This window comes from Gloeophyllum trabeum (assembly GCF_000344685.1).
Source record: "Gloeophyllum trabeum ATCC 11539 unplaced genomic scaffold GLOTRscaffold_00014, whole genome shotgun sequence".
In the NCBI taxonomy this organism is placed as follows: domain Eukaryota; kingdom Fungi; phylum Basidiomycota; class Agaricomycetes; order Gloeophyllales; family Gloeophyllaceae; genus Gloeophyllum; species Gloeophyllum trabeum.
In genome coordinates this window covers 975680-992320 of record NW_006920423.1, presented here as the reverse complement: position 1 = coordinate 992320, position 16641 = coordinate 975680, and the positions used below count along the sequence as shown (strand labels likewise).

The window sequence follows — 16641 nt, the reverse complement described above, 5'->3', positions numbered from 1 at the left end:
GCAAGCACAAGCCTGCTCAGGTATGCGCACTGCTCTCTCTAACCATTGTGACGCGTGGCTGACACTGCTAAGATTGCTCCGCCTCCCGCCCTGATGGAGGTCGCCCAATCTGACGATGACGACAAGCAATTGGCCATTGTACGTTGTACATTCTCTACAGCTGTAACACGCCCTGACAGATGCCCAAGATACCCGCGGGTCGCTCGGACTCGGAATCGGACCCGAACCCTGAGTTCGAAGTCCTGGAGGCCATCTATAAGGCCCAAATCAACCCTGAAGTTCTCAATGTCCATTCTGATATGTTTCTCCACCTTAACCGCACCTTGAGACGTGCCACTCAGAAGGTACCATGGAACATCCTTCAATACAATATCCGGTGGCTAACGTTCATGAATACAGATCAACCAGGGAGCCTCCTGGGGCATTACTCGTATCTCCATTGCGTCCAGCGAAGAGTCCTACGGTGAACTGATCGTCACGACCCCGGCGCCATTGCGCATCGCGAACGAAACTCCCAGCTCTTCCGAGCGTCCTCTCGCCATCACCTCTGGTTTGATCGAGTCAGCCGCCGCCGAGACCCCTGAATCTGTGCGCTTTGCGGATGCCGCGACGACCTCCCCCGCCTCTTCAAATGGTTCCACCGACGATGTCTCCGAGGCCGTCATCATGGCAAGGCCTGCCCCTCTTCGCAGGGCCAATGGTCGCACGACATCTTTCCTGCTACTTGATGAACCATCCCGCGAGGATTTATTCGAGTCGATGTTCGGGGAGAGACACACCCAGATGCCCCTTATCAGCGGCCCCTCCATCTCCTTCGGGTCTTCCATGCTCTCGAGCGACGAGTTATACGAGTCGTTGGTCGTTCATACGCCTACTCCACTGCGTTTTATGGACGGGACGGTGAGGCCGCTGTGGTCCGCTGATTCTTCCAGGAACGACTCCCCTGAGGCTTCCGGTCCGAGGCGTCAGCCTCTGGCTATCATGAACGACTCTATGTCGAGCTTTGGTCCTATGAATGGTGCGAGCATGGACTCTTACGAGTCCATCGCTCCTCGTCAGCCCCTCCGTGTTGTCAACGGGGATGCTTCAACTGTCAGTACTTTAGAGGAAGAGGTCCGTTCTCCGTCATTTTCTTTAGCGGGATCTCGTCATTCATTCACTCACACATCACCCCAGCTTCCCTCTTCCTTCCTCTCGGCCGACACCACGCACGTCGCCAGCCAGTCCACAACCACCCCGACCTCAGACCCTCCCGTTGAGCTCACCAAGGACTACGATGCGGTCAAGAAGCTCGGTGCGGGCACCTTTGGCACCGTCTACTGCGTTCGCAACAAGGCCACCACGAAGCTCTCCGCGGTGAAGATTATCCCCAAGCAGCTCACGTGCGAGGACGGGTCGACGCGGCCTAGTCTCCCGCTGTTCGTCAAGGAGCAGGAGGCGGCGAAGATCGTCGGGGACCATCCGTATGTAATTAGGCTGGAGGCGAGTTGGCATGATAAGGATAATTTCTATTTGATGACGGTGCGTGCTCCTAGCTTCAGTCCACTGTTTGAGCTGGAGGTTGATTGTACCACTATAGCCTTTCTATCCAGGGGGCGATCTGGGAATGCATATTAAGAGATTCGGCCGGTTCACTGAAGAGCGCGTCCGTTTTTATATGGGGCAACTGGTAAGAGCAGCCTGTCCTTCTTTCCATACACGCGGTTACATCGTTCTCTAGGCCCTTGCCATCGAGCACCTCCACGACCACAAAATCATTCACCGCGACATTAAGCCCGACAACATCCTCCTGGACGCCAAGGGAAACGCGGTTCTCGCTGACGTCGGCGTCTGCCACACGTTCAAGCACAAACTCACCGTGCACGTTAAGGATCAGGACCCCGACGCGACCCTCCGGGTGCAGCAGCCGTACTGGCTCTCCAGCCTCAAGTGGAAGAAGGGCCAGCAGCTGTCATCCTCTACTCTGTCTTCTTCGGAGAACCCGGGTTACGATCCATCCTGTATGTGCTACGAGGCTTATGGCTCCGAGGCGTACATGGCGCCGGAGATGCTTGCCGGCAATGGGTACAGTTTCAACGTGGATATCTGGGCTCTAGGAGTGAGCGCGTTCGAGATGCGCTGCGGCAGGGTGAGTTTATCATACTTCATTTTCTGCGTGACCTAAACTTGGCCGTCGTAGCTGCCGTGGCAAGGTAACAAGGATGGCTCGTTCTGCTCGGCAGACGCGACCTATCAGGTTATCCACGATCCGTTGGAGTTCGAAGAACGTGATAACATTTCTTTCGATTTCCAGTCTATATTGAATAAGGTCCGCGCGAACGTACTCGTTACCCCCAGCGACTCACTGACAGTGAGAGTCCAGATGCTTACGAAGAAGCCTCACTTCCGGGCTACAATCCCGGAGTTGAAGAATCACCGTTTCCTGAGGAACATGTAAGTCCGCATTCAACTCTCGTCTAGGGTCATCGCTCATTTGTTTCTTCACAGGAACTGGAAGAAGCTGGCGCAGGGCAAGGCAAAAGCGCCGTATGTCCCTGCACAGTGCACATCTCTCCCCCGGAACTACCGCTACATCCCCCTTCCTCTCGGGGACGCCTTCTCTCCCGCCGAGGACCCCAACCCCGAGCTGAACTTCCGCTCCCCCAGGCTGGTCGACGCGGCGCCGCTCGTTGCTTCGTCGTCCTCTGACAGCATGGGTGGGCTGAACGCTACAGCCTTCAGGTGGATCGTCAGCAGGCTCTTGGCTCCCAAACCCAAGCGCAAGCCCGCGCCGCAGTGTGTAAGCCATCCATGGAACACGGGCGCCGCTCCTTCGCCTTCGCGGGACTTGTGCGACGTCACTGGACCCTCGGCGCCTGTTGACGCCACTTTGGCGGCTTGAAGGGAGCGCGAGCTCTCTTCATTGCTACCACTCTGACGACCTTTACGACCTCTCATGACACTTTACGACCTTTCATGACATATACCCCCTCTTGCTTGTCTTCCTCTTGGCTGCTGTGTTCTTCGTCCTGGATATCTCGTACCCATGCTCTGTTGTCTCCTGCCTTCGAGCGCTTCGTTATTGCTGCTGAAGAGACCGTTGTCGTCCTGTCGTCGTCAAACCCGGAGTCGTCCGGAACTCATGCCTCATATTGCTATTGTCAGATTGCTTTCGTTCTTGCTATCGCAACCCCTCCCCCTCGCTCAACCTCCCTATCGCCCACACCTCAGCATATCGCCTCGACTCCAAGTACCTCCCTTGGCTTGCTGCCGAGGACGACACTATCTCCCTACCCCCAGCCGGCCCCAAATGGAGCTCTGCATACAGTTAAGGCGTTTTGCTTCTCCACGCCGTCAAAATCAAATACCCCAAGTATTGCAACAGCCGCAAGAGAATCACCCTCTCATCCTTCTTCGCAAAACAGAGGCGCCACAAAGTGTCGCTATCGCCTGTCGCCCCCCGCATGTTCAAAATAAACTACCCCATGTTCTCGGTGACAATTACGCTCGTATTTTCTGTCCTGTATCGTTAGTAAGTCCCAATGGGACGCAGTGTGTCCGGTCTCCTTCTTTAAGCTTGGATCGATTTCATGACATGTTGTTTGTATAGCATTCTCAGAGCGCATACGCAGTTATATCGTACCAGCACATTGTATCTACCAGTTGTCGCATAGTCGTATATATTAACATTATCCTGCTTTTGTGGACTCGAGTTACGGTGTCGGTAATTATCAGGTTATGACAATCATCGACATCGTGCGCGCCCTGTCGCGCCGCCTGCAGAGCACGTGGCTTTGTGACAGCGTCGCTCGGGAGGCCAAATATGGTATTCCCGACTCTGCCACAGACGCGTCGCGTTCTAACATTGTGCGCCACCGTAGCCTTTCGTGCAGCTGCCATCATAGGCTTCCAGTAGGGTGCTGCTGTGCTGGGTCCGTCTAGAGGCCCTTGAAAATTTCCAGATTGTCCAGCACCACTGGCAGTGTCCTCCGACTTTCTCAGTCAAACCTAACGTGCGGTATACGAGAACAAACTGTAGGATCAATTGGTCGAAGTCATTTTTGACAGTTCAGAATCATGATGAGATATACGCAGTGATACACACTACTTCCGCTCTTCTCGTGCTCCCCCTCTTGAGTCGTAAGGATCAGCAAATGAATAGCATGATTTTACAGGTGCACAACACTTCAACGACAAGAGAAGATACTATACAGGATGAACAAATCATGAACTAGACAGATGCAACCTGCCCGCCATGTTCCAGACCTCTGCACAGGTCCTGTTAGCGACTTGATAAACGGACCCCTGAACATGTAGATAACCCTCTGCACGAAGGCGCCTCTTGATTTGCGAGTAGATCGTCGCTGAAAGTGGCATATATCAACACAAGAGTGCCTTCATCTGACTACGGCGGTATACTGACCTCGGTGGCAAGCCCAAACGTAAGGCGGGTCATCACCGACTTCGTGAGTGTCCAGATCGAATGAGATACCATACATGATCCGGGGTGATTGAGGCAACTGCAGAACACGATTCCCGGGAGGGAAAGGTCTAAAGGCCTATGTATTAGGGTCCATCGGACGTGTCGTTCGCCATGTCGGTTGCGCTTAAGGCTCTGTTTTAAGTATGCTGCACAGAGAATCAGCTTCTTGGGTGCTCTGTGCCTTCATGAGCCCTGGGGCACACGGTATGAAGATGGACTACCATTTGGACGCATACGATGGTCTGTCAGTGGGAAAATACCGACATATTGAAGGGAACGTCGTTGGCATTTGCCGGCCGACATGTCGACACTGGGCTCCGCCAGACTCCGCATGGCTTCGATGGGCCCATTTCTCGAAAATCATCAGTCTGGCCATGTCGGAGAGGGAAATTCAAGTCCCCAAGACCCCAATATCAGATCACTTGGACTTCTTTTAGTTTTTGGGACGTCCCTGGCACCATATCCGACTATACGTGACTTTCTGATTCCGGCGCTTGCACTGTCCTAGACTCCTCGTCAAGTCCCCGTACTGTCCCCGTACTGTCTCATCGCCCCGAGACACCAGCGGCAGCGCTATCGTTCACGGCCACTCTTCCACCTGCCTTATAAGGACGGCAATTACGGTCGTGATTTCATACATTGTTGCTCGAGAAAGGTATGTTGCTGCTCGGGGATTCAGCTATAGTCTGTACACTCGACGCATGTCGCCAGTCTCGCAGCCATGTCAACGCGCAAGACTCGCCGGTTTACGCCGGAACATGAGGCGATCATTGATAGGATGTTTAAGTGGGATGTGGCCTACAAGCTGCACCCCTTCTACCATGCCAAGTACCGAACGACCAACGCGGTAAGCAAAGCGGCGCACGCTAAAGCCCTAGAGCTCTTGAAGGTCACCGAGCCCTACAAGATATGGGCGACTCCCCAAGCGAATCCCGACTGCGTTATTGGTCCTGAATACTTCGACGTAGCAGATCACGCGGCGAGTAAACCTCCAGCTGAGGTTAGGGATCCCGTTGAGTGAGTCGCACTTCTTTTCATATCGCCTAGAAATTGACAATGATGCCCGCACAGACGGTGGCTCATCGTCATCGTTTTGGATATGGCTATTCAATGCTATGAGCATCTGTCTCTTCGCCCCCGATGGGAGCACCTGACCACCGAAGCCCAAAACAGGGCGTGAGTGCAACACCCGCCTCATACAATCCCTTAAGTTGATAGTCGCCTTGTTTCTCAGTCGGGCCTACGTGAAGGCGCAAGATATGTTTGACACAACTCGCTTCTTCGAACGTTCAGTGTCCCCGGGCCCTTCTGACCCAGAGCAACTAGCGCGGTCTGTGGGACCGCACCTGTTCCTATGTCGCATCCAACTCAAGGACGGCAGCACGTCTGATGTGCTTGATCATCTTGCAAGTTCGGTGGGCCGCTCGCGGTACGTCCTTCGCCCCGTTGGGTCAGAGACCACCATCGAGATGGAGGAGTCGGAATTGGAGGATAGGTTCGAAGCGGTTCTTTCCGAGATCTAGGATAGGTTGTCATACGCATTGCATAGCTTGTCTACTCTCGCTTTCGTTGCGGTCATTGTTTCAGAGGTGTTCAATGCCACATTGTTGTCCTTCATTACTATCTGATTGATTGGCAATCTTTCGCTCCACTTTTTTGATGTACGAAAGCTACTTCTTCAACGAGTTCTACGATTTCAAGGTGGCCCATATGTATCTCGCCGACAAAAGCGAGACATTGAAAGCCCCCGGACCTCTTGCACCCAGGATCTGCCAGACGCGTTCTGGACGCGATCGGTCACTTGTCACACTGTGTGATGAGCTGAAACGAGCCCGCTGATCCTTCATCGCCACCGAATGAATACTTTCCCCGCCAGTCTCAGAAAGTCGCGCCCGCTGGCAGCTGGGCTACGTAGCCCTGTAGCCCGTAGCCCGTAGCCCTGGCAAAGCCCGGGCTATCGACATTTCGTAGCCCTGTAGCCCCAATGTAGCCCTGCGCTGGCGTGGCTGGCTTGTGGCCCGCCTGGCTGCTCGTCTCCGATGGAGCCGCCGAGAGCTCCGAAGCTCACGCCGGGGAACTTGTCTAAAATAGGTTGCTGTGGCAGGTATAAAGCCTGGTCTCCTCCTCCCTTCTTCCCCTCCCGCCCGAGCATACGTTTATGTACTTGTGTTATGCCATTATAATAATTCTGAATGCACCCCATATGCACTAAGTTAGAAATCATGGCAATAACTGCCAGCTCAAAACAGACTCAATGCTTAGCCTACACAGAAAGGTCGGGCAGTGCATTAAGACATCCCCGGTAGGCTGCGGCTGTCATTCAAGTTGGAATACGCTTATCGACCGTTCTCGGGTTCCCTTGACCGCAGGAGGGGGCTTGTGAAGTGTTTATATTGCGTGCTGTTATGCAGATACCATCCCGACAACAGCACAAAGCACCGAAAATACTGCATATGACCATTCTTCCCGAGTACACGTGTAGCGCTCGCCGCTTTGGCTCTTGCGAGCATATCCCGCCTTCCGACTGACATACTGTACAGTACCCACCTGCAATTTTACGGCACAATGTTCCACTAAAAAAAGCCTAGAGGTCGCAGTCCACATGCGCGCGACACGCGTAGCATCGTGGCCGCGCGCGGCCCATCATACTTATGATCAGACTGTATTGCCATCACTATGTACACTGCACACTAAGTACTGTACGTCTACGAGAGAACGGGGGGCATTAGCGTTGCACCGCAAGCAGAGAGTATATATACGCTTCGGAGGTCGACTCCCTCCAAGGCATCACGTAGCCCGGGGCTACCGACCGGCCGATTCCTGCCCGCGTAGCCCTGTAGCCCAGCTCGACTCGAGCACAACAATCGGTAGCCCGGGGCTACGAAATGGTAGCCCGTAGCCCTGTAGCCTTTGATTTGGGCTGAGGGCTACGGGCTACAGGGCTACGTAGCCCACCAGCCAACGCGCGCGACGTTCTCGCCAGTCTTATTCCCTGTTTAAGGCCTGAAGGGCAGAGATCTCGGCGGGGCTCTCAAAGCAACTGGGCTTATAATTTTCTATCACCTTGACCTGACACATTGCAGCAATATTAATATGGCCCCGAAACCGCGAGGACCTCGCAAGTTCAGTGCCGAGCAGGAGGCGATAATTGATAGGATATTCAAGTGGGATTTGGCGTACAAGACACATACCTACTACCATGCCAAGTACCGAACGACCAACGCAGTCAACAAAGCGGCGCATGCTGAAGCCCTAGAGCTATTGAAGGTCACCGAGCCCTACAAGATATGGGCCAATCCCCAAACGAATTCCGACCGTGTTATTGGTCCCGAATACTTTGATGTAGCAGACTACGCTGCTAGTCACCCTCCAGCTGATGTTAGGGATCCCGTTGAGTGAGTCGCATTCTTTTTCATATCGCCTAGAAATTGACAATGATGCCGGCACAGACGGTGGCTCATCGTCATCGTTTTGGATATGGCTATCCAATGCTACGAGGAGTCGTCTGGTCGCGACGGATGGGAATTTCTAACTACCGAAGCCAAAAATAGGGCGTGCGTGTCTTACCCTCATTTTGCGATCGATTCCGTTGACTGTAGTCTTACTTTATAGTCGGGACTTACTTATGGCGCAAGATATGTTCGATACAACTCGCTTCTTCGACCGTTCGGTGTCCCCGGCCTCCCCTGACCCAGAGCAATCAGCGCGGTCGACTTCTTCTGTAGGGCCACATTTGCTCCTGTGTCATATCCGTCTCAAGGACGGTGAGGTATACGAGGTCGCCGACCACATTCATAGCGCCATGAATGGCGATTCATACGAGCTGCGACTTCTTGGGTCAGATGTGACAAAGAGGGTGGACGTGGATGACCTCGAGGAACAGCTTGTACAAGTTGTTTACGATGAAGAGGATGATGCTTCAATTTAGACTGCCCGGAAGGTTCACAGCACTTCCCTTCTGTCGGCGTCATGCTCCGAATCGTGACTAGCCCTTATACATTGGCATTCTTGGAGTTGTTACGTACGTTGTCAGTTACCCAATCTCGCGCATCATCGCAAGACTCATGTACATACTTAGCGAATATACATTGGACTGAGAATCTCGTCTTTCCATTTTTACATTTACGCCACAAGCGCGTCTTAGGCCAAAAGCGCTCAGCCACAGACGCGTTTCGCAAATTCAGGCTATCAGCATCCCCACAGCCACAGACCGCGTTATGCACGTGATCTGTCACAAGTCACCCACCATGACATCCTGAATCGGAACTGCGGCTCCATGCAGAAACACGTCCGCACGGCCGTCAGGACAGGTACCGCCGACTCGGTCGACAGACGGACAACAGGCTCTAGTTCCTATCTCGTGTATGGCGCACCGTGTGGTACAGGGATATCTCTCTAAGAAATGCGACAGCCACACCGCGTGCTTCAGGTCATGCACTCCATTTTGTACAACCCACGCTCGGATTTTTTAATATTCTTGTATAACGTACGGTACACTAAGTCTTCTTGGACGAACAGCAAGAGCCCCCGGCGGATGGAGCACCAGCGGACGAAGAAGAGTATGCACCTGGCAGCGTGGTCCACTATCAGACACTATTCAGGCAAATGACCTATCGAAGGACTCACTTTGATACGACGTCGACCGCCCGAACTGCGAGGTGCTCGAGGAACTGGACCTCCGCGCCGCACCCAGGCTCGTGAACTGCGATCCCGGACCGCGAATTGCATCACCACCACCCTGCCCCTGCCTAAGCTGATGCCCGGAACCGCAAGCACATGCACCCCTCTCCCCCGAGACAGCAAACGTCAGCCCCCTTGCGCCCTCCTGTTCGTGATTGCAGTGGTCGCATGAGCAGCCCTGGCAGCAGCCACAGCAGTCCGGAGGACAATTGCAGCGGCCCACGGCGCATTTGCACTGGCCGCCGCAGCACTCACTAGTATTTTCATTCATAGCGCCCGTAGTCCTCGACCCTGCATAATTCGGCCAAGCCTGTCCGGCCATATACCCTTGCATCACAGCAGGGGGAAGCTGCTGGGAGGTTGCCATAGGGTGAGATGCAGACGCCTGCGGACCGCCGCCCATCAAGTCCGGGATACGAGCCAAAAGCTCTTCCGCCAGCTGGAATGACTGCTGATCACTGAACTCGGGCGACGCGGCTTCATACGGCAGGGACAGGATGCTGCAGGACAAGCACGAGGAGCATGAGTTTTGGTTCGTGCAGGTCTGGAAGGAGGTGAAGCCAGCCGCGGCAGGCCCACGGTGTTCGAGACAGCCAGGGCAAGAGCAGCTGTCTCCACAATTGCACAGTGGGAAGGATTCGTCGGTGGGAGAGGGCCATACTGGAGGCAGGAGCGGAGGCTGGCTAGACGCGTTTTGCATTGGATGGGACGCCGGCGAACTAGTGAACAATTGGTATAGATGTGGCGGGACAGTGTTTTGGCCCTGAGCGACACCAGTGCCTATGGTAGGCCTGGCTGTCGCCAGGGTAGTGCGATCCTGGGTGTGAATTTGTTCATACGCGCGTCCGTAAGGGCTATAAAACATAGAGCTATGGGTGGGATGCCGAGGCGGATGATTCGCGGGGATGACAGAGGAGGGTTGGGAGCTCGTTCCCAGCGATGTTCCTGGAGTGGGCCGCGGAAGTACAGGACGAAAATGAGGCTGGTTCAAGCCCTCAGGCAGACGATGGGCAGCACCTCCTGAACTGCCGGCGCTACCTTCCCGGGTCGTCGTCGAGCCCTTGCGAGTCTTCCCAGTTGATCTCGGTGTAGCGCAGTGACAAGGACCTCCAGACTTGCATTCACATGTATCGCAAGTTCCTACGCAAAAGGTCAACTTCGCGTGCCAAAGAGGGTACCAGATACGCACCTCCATGCTCCGAGTCTGATGACGCCTCCGAGGTGAGCTGCGCAGCCACCGCGGCCTCCAGTTCTGGGGGCAAACCAGTCGGGAAGGCGGCCGAAGCCGGAACCTTCTTACTGCCTGAAACCGAGAGGAAAAGATGGGAAATGGTCTTATTTGTGAGCTCCTTGACGCAGCCAGGTATGTTAGCGAACTCACCTTTCCTGCTGCCCGAGGCCTCTCCCGCGTCGTCCTCTCTGGACTCGCATATACATTTGACGTGCACTTGTTTTGTTTTGCGGAGCTCTCTGCAGTGTTCGCATTGTGTTACAGGCCGCCCTTTCCTCTTGATCTCGAATAGGGGTCGATCGGTGTGCTTGCATGCGGACGAGCGATGCCCCTTAATGCACGTCTCACTAGGGCTGGTCAGACAGCAGAACACAGGACATACATACAGCCAACATACCAGGCATATTTCTTTCCGTCGACCACAACCTGGACGGTGGCGGTAGACATTAGGTTCGCTGAGAAAGGCAAGGTGGAACCTGAGAAATAGCTCGCTCACCATCATGTGCTCTTCAGCCGCCGCTTTAGATATGACGAATGAATTCCTCCCCTTAATATAACACTTAATCGACTTCACGTTCGCAAATCCTCGCAGTCGACTCGACGGGCGACAAAAAATCGAGACGGAGAGCAAAGTCGGGCAAATGTGGCAAATAATCAGCAAAAGCACGTCGCGGACGTTTCGAACCGCCCACGACGCTCAGAGAGCGTGTGTTATTGCGACGAGACTCGATGCAAGCGGACGTCGAATACAGGTGTCACCAACATGAGTAGAGGGGGTTTATGGTGTTGAGGGAGCGCTCCTAGGCTAGCAGAACCGCCTTAAATGTCGGATCGGGCACCGATGGCAACAACTGTAAACAAGTACGTATAAGTCCACTCTAGCCGGGAGGCAATATCGCCATTAGCCCTCATGAGGGGGGGCATATGCCTGCTCCGACATCTTCCAGCGCGTCGCACGGAAACGTTGCGAGGTGCTATCTATAATATTCGGCGGAGGCAGGATGAGGAGGCAGTACAGCTAAGCGGCGCAGACACGCTCATATCCACACGCACAGCACTCAGAACGATGGCAGAGATAGAACGTTCTATGACCCTCCTTCCGCACCCGCACGTTCAGCCCTTCGTGCCTTCTTTCTCGCATTGGCGGCAGCAGCCTTTGCCTTCTTGGCCTCAGCACGCGCCTGGGGTGTGGTAGGTTCAGGATCAATCAAGGAGGCTGTGGCAAAATGGGGGCACTGACCTTCTCTTCCTCCTCCTTCTTCGCTGCCTCCTCAGCCTTCCGCTTCTCCTCCTCTTCCTTCGCCTTCTGCTGGGCGTCGGGAGCAGCTCCACCGCCCGATTTAGCCTTCTTCTTCGCTTCTCGGGCAGCCTTCTCCTCCTCCTTGATCCGCTTAATGCGAGGGTCCACACTCAGAGCTAGATCCACGATGTTCCGCAGGCGCGCGGTGTCCTCCTTCTTTCGTCGCGCTCGCTCGGTCTTGTTTTTCTTCTCGGTGTACCGTTTGTCGTCTCGACTGGACAGTGTGGTTAATGAGGCTTTTCTGCAGCCGTGTCGGACATGACTAACCTATCACTGCCTTCGTTGACCTCTTTGTCCAGGTACTCGAAGCTTCTCCAGCTGTCAAAGTTGTACCAGAAGTCGTAGAAAGCCTCCACCTTCTCCTTGGGGTCGTCCACGTCGCCCAGCATAGGCACAGGCTGGATCTTACTAAACCGAGCTTCGCGCTCGAAGACGGGCCCGAAGCCCTTGAAGAACGCGCGGACAGGGTCCCTGGCTTTCGTGATCTGGGAGGCGGTGGGAACGTCGTCCTCGATGAGACTGAAGTACGGGTCCACGGAGTCGAATTGTCGGCGCTTCTCCGGATTCGACAGGACCTCGTGTGCTTTTTGTATACATTTGAAGAACGCGTCGTCGTTGGAGTCACCGGCGGCGCCTGCTTTCTTGTCTGGATGGTGCTTGAGCACTTTCTTCCGGTCTGTCATGAGACGTAGAGTGAGCAGCACGCTGTGTAGTCTCTCATGCCCAACGTACGAGCAACTTTTATTTGCGCGTCGGTAGCCTTGTATCGTAAGTGGGATAGACCCAGGACAGCGTAGTGATCTTGTTTCTGAGGGGCGTCAGATATTGCCGACTGAACTGAGAGCGGGACAAACCTTCCATTCCTTCGGATCCAAGGACAGCAACTCCTCCGTCTCAGGCTCATCGCCCACACCTAAATCATCCTCTATACCACCCTCTCCGTCCAGGGCCTGAAGCCGCTTCCGCTCCTCCTCCGCATGCTTGTCGTGCTCTTCAAAGGATAGTTTGTGGATGGCTCTACGTACGTGCCCAAGATACGCATGACCTGCCGGCAATAGTTTCCGCTCGACTAAAGCTGTACATGATTACCGACAAGTCAGTTCAGAGTATAGTCCGGACAAAGGACACAACACATACGCGAGATAGATTTTGACGAGGACTCCGGGGGTGTCCAATTTTGCGGTAGGGGCGGGGGCACCACGCTGACTTCTATGACCTGCTTCATTGTCGTCGTCCTATAATTGCTGCCTGCGACTTAGATGAAAGACGGCGTCTGGCCTGCAGGACTTCGCTGAAAAAGATTGTGCACGCGCTGAGATTCTCAATTTGGCAAAACATCTGTGACAGAATAACAGTCATCTGATAGAGGTCACACTACACGTGATTCGTTGGCGTTGCAGCTGGGGCGCGCCACTTCGTTTCACAAGTCAAGGTCTGCGGTCATCATATTGAGCAGCAGCGCGCAATCATCTTGCCGGAACACGGTAGGCATAGATCCACTATTTTCTTAGTATTGAAGCCTATACAAGGCTTCTTGTTGATCTTAGTGGGTGCTCGAGTCAAGTTCAAGTCGCGCCAAGTCGCGTCAATAGAAGGTGATTCATACTCGCATCTCACTGCTGGAAGTGCCGAGAGTCACTCACTTAAGGGGTAAACACTAGTTTATACCCAACAGTTGCATAACGCGAGGAAAAGCTATTTGCCGACACTCCTTTGTTTATAGGAACGACCCAGCACTTTATCGTCACGGCCTTTGCAAATTTCCCTTGTACACAAACAAACGGATTTATCCCGTTACACATATACATACCTGATAAGATGAAGAGCCTCAAAGAACCAGCCTCGGCAATGTCGAGAATGCGATCGCCGCACTCGCCTCCTCGCTCCCCTCCCAGAACAAAGATACAGACAAGGCCGATAACTTCGTCCAAGATTCTCGCCGCGCTTGATGCCGACTCGGCCATTCTTTTTCTGAGCCAGACTCCCCCCATCTCGTCTCGAGCAGTCCTGAGACCCATGACAGCTGCGGTGGCATCCCTTGGGCCGAAACAGTGAGCTCGACGCAAAAAGCGTGGAGTGGCATCTATCTCACCATTCCATGGCTTACAGAGGCAGGCCCATCTTGCTTAAGTCGGTCACCGCAGACATCAACAACTCTGTTGGTATCAATGCACCCACGTCGACCGAGTCGGTGGGGACGACCGTCACAAAGACCACAAAGGCCAGCGTCACGAGAGGACTGCCACTCTACACATACAAAGACTATAGTCCGAAGCCTTGCGTAGTCTACACCCGCAACGAGGAGGAGGCGGACGACCTCATACAATGCCTCAAGGGGTCAGTGTTGCACCATCTTGAATATTCCTCGTCCTCTCACCCGCATTGTGCTACTATCATTCAGACCCCTGGGCTTCGACATGGAATGGCGCGTCAATCGAAGATGGGAATCTAGAACCGCACTTGTGCAATTCTGCGACGAGAAGATCATCTTGTTGGTGCAGGTTAGCGCGATGAAGAGTAGGTAGTGAGGCTAATGTGTGTCTCGTACCGGCTGACGTCGGGTGCCAACAGAATTTCCGCAGAAAGTCAAGGTAGGTATTGGAGGCATATGTCATTGTTTCGGCGACTAACAGCCTTTCTCGGTCTTTCTCGCACATCAGGAGGTGATAGAATCGCCCAAAGTGCTCAAGATGGGTGCCAACATCCACAGTGAGTGCTGCTTCGTACTGGTCTACCTAGCCTGACTATGGCGATGCTAGACGACGGCAAGAAGTTGTATCGGGACTTCGGCATCCGCGCGAGCGCCCTCCTAGAACTTGGCGCTCTTGCAGGAACCGCGGACCCCGATTTCAAACAGACGTATAACAGGCGTATCGTCGCACTTGCGAAGGTTGTGGCCATGTACGAGAAGAAAACTCTAGCCAAAGGCGACGTGCGGACGAGCGACTGGGAGGCGGAGCTCGACGCCGAGCAACAAGAATGTAGGTTGCGTTGCGTTGCAGGTCTGTAAAGGTGGTGGCTCATCCGTAGAAACCGCCCAGATGCCGCCAGCGACGCTCACTGCGCCCTGATGGTGTACAAACGAATGATGAAGATCGCTGAAGTGCAAAGGCTCACCGTGGACCCCTTCGAACTGACGACCAGCGTCGTAGCGACCCATGTGCCCCCGCCGGTGTCGAGAACCACAAGCACGGCTTCCACCGGAACGTTCAGTTCGACTACTACTGACCCGCCATCCGTGCTCACCGGCGATGGCGTGCCCCCTCAGCCGATGAGCCCTCAGTGGATGCGCGCGTATAACCTATGGCACCATAAGCAGATGCCCCTGTCAGGCATCTGCGCGCGTCTTCGGTCGCCGGAGAATCCGCTGAAGGAGAGTACTGTGATGTGCGTATGGCACTCTTCCAACTACGCGCTCCGAACCGTCTCTGATGTGTGGATTATCGTGCCCATATTTCTGCTACTCAGTTCATATGTGATAAGGGCACTGCAAGCGGATCCGACCCTCCCGTACTCCGTGCCACGGCTTAAGGAGCTCGTGCAACAGGAAGCGAGTTCGTGGCAGCGACACAGAGATTGGATTACTCAACAGGAAGCCAATTCTTGGAATGTATGAGTAGGAATTGCGAGACACTGGTGGTGTGAGGGAAGGCTACTTTTGACGGCTGTCTGATTCTTCTGGATATCTTATACCGTATGTATACTGACTTGTGCTACAATGATTCGGATGTTCTTTCCATGGCTGTCGCTCACCCGGATAATGGAGGTGCCGTACAAACTGAACATACTGAAATCTATTTCCATAGTCGACTGTACTTAGGTTGAGCAGGTAGGTCTTCCGATGACGCGTAACGTGTAGGCTGGATAGAATACTTGCAATTGGCCTTGTGGATCGGAGTCTGAATCCGCTAAACGCGTCTGTGGCTGAGTGCATCCACCATGTTGTCTTCGTCGGATCATCACCTTACAACTGGCCTTGGGGTATGTATGGGGCAAGATGCACTAAGAAATGTGGAAATCAACTTGTTGCATTTTCATCCAAGTCATTGACGCAAACAATTCGGCGCAATAGCAGCATTTGTAGGGTGGTCGACTTGGATATGGAGACGTGAGTGGCTATGGACAAGTCAAGGCTCATATCGACAAGGATTAAGCGTCTACAGCAAATCAGCTGCCAAAAGGGTAGGGTCGCGACTGGGTCCTAGGGAATTCATGAGGTAGAGCACAGTAGATGGCTTCCTCAAGTCATCGAATCGACCGAAAGCGTGGGTTGCGTCGGCCTCCGTTCACCCTCCTCTTTCTATGCCGTTCGTCGAACCTTGATGGGACCTCTACTGCAGCGCGCTGCTCCTGAAATCAGCCATGCGAATACCGATCGCATGACGTAGGACGCACAGTGGTTGACACGGCGGCGGCTCGCGCAGTCCACATTTCAAGCATCCACCCTCCTGCCGCCCAGCCGTGGCGACTGCAAACTCCGACGCCAGCCGCCGCCTGGTCAAGATAAAACCTCCCCTCGAACACTGAACTTCCTCATCCCATCTCTTCCATCTTCCCCTCTCAGCTTGCTTTCCTCCACTGGTTCTCGAAGGCTACTACACTCTGAGGACGAACGCGCCTTCACTCGTCGTATGTAAGCGCTTATGATCCTACTTAAAGTCTCGACTTATACATTCTCGTCACTTGTACTATGTCTAGATCCTCCACTACTCGACCAAGAGAGCTCCCTCGTCCAGTTCTACTTTCGCACCACGGCTATCCCTCTGAGGCAAGTGCAGTCCTCCTCTCCAACGCCCACCCGCGCCCTCTCCTATCAAGCTTCGGCCTCAAATTCGCTGAAGACAGCCCCGTAATTTACCGAACCTTGTGAGATGTGGGCTAGCAACGGTGCCATCGAGTCGCTCTGGGCCGCTTGCGATGCCGTCCTGAAGGCGCCGGTTGGGGCTGGCGACCCTCAAGTTGCATCGA

The 16641-nt window shown here is 54.2% G+C and overlaps 6 protein-coding genes across 6 annotated transcripts; 4 read left to right on the top strand and 2 right to left on the bottom strand.

The window, feature by feature from the left end:
* Positions 1 to 1591: 1591 nt before the first annotated feature.
* GLOTRDRAFT_14485 (kinase-like protein) lies at positions 1592 to 2125 on the top strand (the record flags this gene model as incomplete). Its single annotated transcript, XM_007871367.1, has 3 exons — positions 1592 to 1669; positions 1721 to 1828; positions 1979 to 2125. Coding segments are annotated over 3 exons (333 nt in total), but the record flags the coding sequence as incomplete, so codon positions are not given.
* A 2948-nt stretch (positions 2126 to 5073) lies between these two features.
* GLOTRDRAFT_112364 (uncharacterized protein) lies at positions 5074 to 6074 on the top strand. The gene is made up of 4 exons (XM_007871647.1): positions 5074 to 5117; positions 5174 to 5479; positions 5534 to 5638; positions 5697 to 6074. The coding sequence occupies exons 2-4, from the start codon at positions 5184 to 5186 to the stop codon at positions 5983 to 5985; spliced, it is 690 nt and encodes a 229-aa protein (XP_007869838.1). The 5' UTR covers positions 5074 to 5117; positions 5174 to 5183; the 3' UTR covers positions 5986 to 6074.
* A 1481-nt stretch (positions 6075 to 7555) lies between these two features.
* Positions 7556 to 8390, top strand: GLOTRDRAFT_132779 (uncharacterized protein; the record flags this gene model as incomplete). The annotated part of the gene is made up of 3 exons (XM_007871646.1): positions 7556 to 7857; positions 7912 to 8016; positions 8075 to 8390. 3 exons carry the CDS (start codon positions 7556 to 7558, stop codon positions 8388 to 8390), a joined length of 723 nt encoding a protein of 240 aa, XP_007869837.1.
* A 490-nt stretch (positions 8391 to 8880) lies between these two features.
* On the bottom strand, positions 8881 to 11164 carry GLOTRDRAFT_112363 (uncharacterized protein). The gene is made up of 6 exons (XM_007871645.1): positions 10870 to 11164; positions 10771 to 10799; positions 10524 to 10720; positions 10332 to 10445; positions 9089 to 10282; positions 8881 to 9029 (listed from the first exon to the last, which is right to left on the bottom strand). The coding sequence occupies exons 1-6, from the start codon at positions 10873 to 10875 to the stop codon at positions 8959 to 8961; spliced, it is 1611 nt and encodes a 536-aa protein (XP_007869836.1). The 5' UTR covers positions 10876 to 11164; the 3' UTR covers positions 8881 to 8958.
* A 53-nt stretch (positions 11165 to 11217) lies between these two features.
* GLOTRDRAFT_140874 (DnaJ-domain-containing protein) lies at positions 11218 to 12975 on the bottom strand. Its single transcript, XM_007871644.1, has 6 exons — positions 12811 to 12975; positions 12528 to 12748; positions 12406 to 12481; positions 11941 to 12349; positions 11614 to 11887; positions 11218 to 11554 (listed from the first exon to the last, which is right to left on the bottom strand). Exons 1-6 carry the CDS (start codon positions 12896 to 12898, stop codon positions 11459 to 11461), a joined length of 1164 nt encoding a protein of 387 aa, XP_007869835.1. The 5' UTR covers positions 12899 to 12975; the 3' UTR covers positions 11218 to 11458.
* A 796-nt stretch (positions 12976 to 13771) lies between these two features.
* GLOTRDRAFT_48133 (ribonuclease H-like protein) lies at positions 13772 to 15289 on the top strand (the record flags this gene model as incomplete). The annotated part of the gene is made up of 6 exons (XM_007871388.1): positions 13772 to 14010; positions 14075 to 14174; positions 14334 to 14382; positions 14433 to 14654; positions 14715 to 15060; positions 15142 to 15289. 6 exons carry the CDS (start codon positions 13772 to 13774, stop codon positions 15287 to 15289), a joined length of 1104 nt encoding a protein of 367 aa, XP_007869579.1.
* Positions 15290 to 16641: the final 1352 nt, after the last annotated feature.

What these genes read in the sequence shown, in the direction of transcription:
- GLOTRDRAFT_112363 (XM_007871645.1), bottom strand. An exon ending in ATCAGACTCGGAGCATGGAG is followed by an intron (nt 10,283 to 10,331) that starts GTGCGTATCTGG and finishes CCTTTTGCGTAG; the next exon opens with GAACTTGCGATACATGTGAA. An exon ending in GCGGTCGACGTCGTATCAAA is followed by an intron (nt 9,030 to 9,088) that starts GTGAGTCCTTCG and finishes CCACGCTGCCAG; the next exon opens with GTGCATACTCTTCTTCGTCC.
- GLOTRDRAFT_112364 (XM_007871647.1), top strand. Translation starts at nt 5,184, where the DNA reads ATGTCAACGCGCAAGACTCGCCGGTTTACGCCGGAACATGAGGCGATC. An exon ending in GAGGTTAGGGATCCCGTTGA is followed by an intron (nt 5,480 to 5,533) that starts GTGAGTCGCACT and finishes ATGCCCGCACAG; the next exon opens with ACGGTGGCTCATCGTCATCG. An exon ending in ACCGAAGCCCAAAACAGGGC is followed by an intron (nt 5,639 to 5,696) that starts GTGAGTGCAACA and finishes CTTGTTTCTCAG; the next exon opens with TCGGGCCTACGTGAAGGCGC.
- GLOTRDRAFT_140874 (XM_007871644.1), bottom strand. Translation starts at nt 12,898, where the DNA reads ATGAAGCAGGTCATAGAAGTCAGCGTGGTGCCCCCGCCCCTACCGCAA. An exon ending in CGCGCAAATAAAAGTTGCTC is followed by an intron (nt 12,350 to 12,405) that starts GTACGTTGGGCA and finishes GTCTCATGACAG; the next exon opens with ACCGGAAGAAAGTGCTCAAG. An exon ending in GTCAACGAAGGCAGTGATAG is followed by an intron (nt 11,888 to 11,940) that starts GTTAGTCATGTC and finishes CACACTGTCCAG; the next exon opens with TCGAGACGACAAACGGTACA.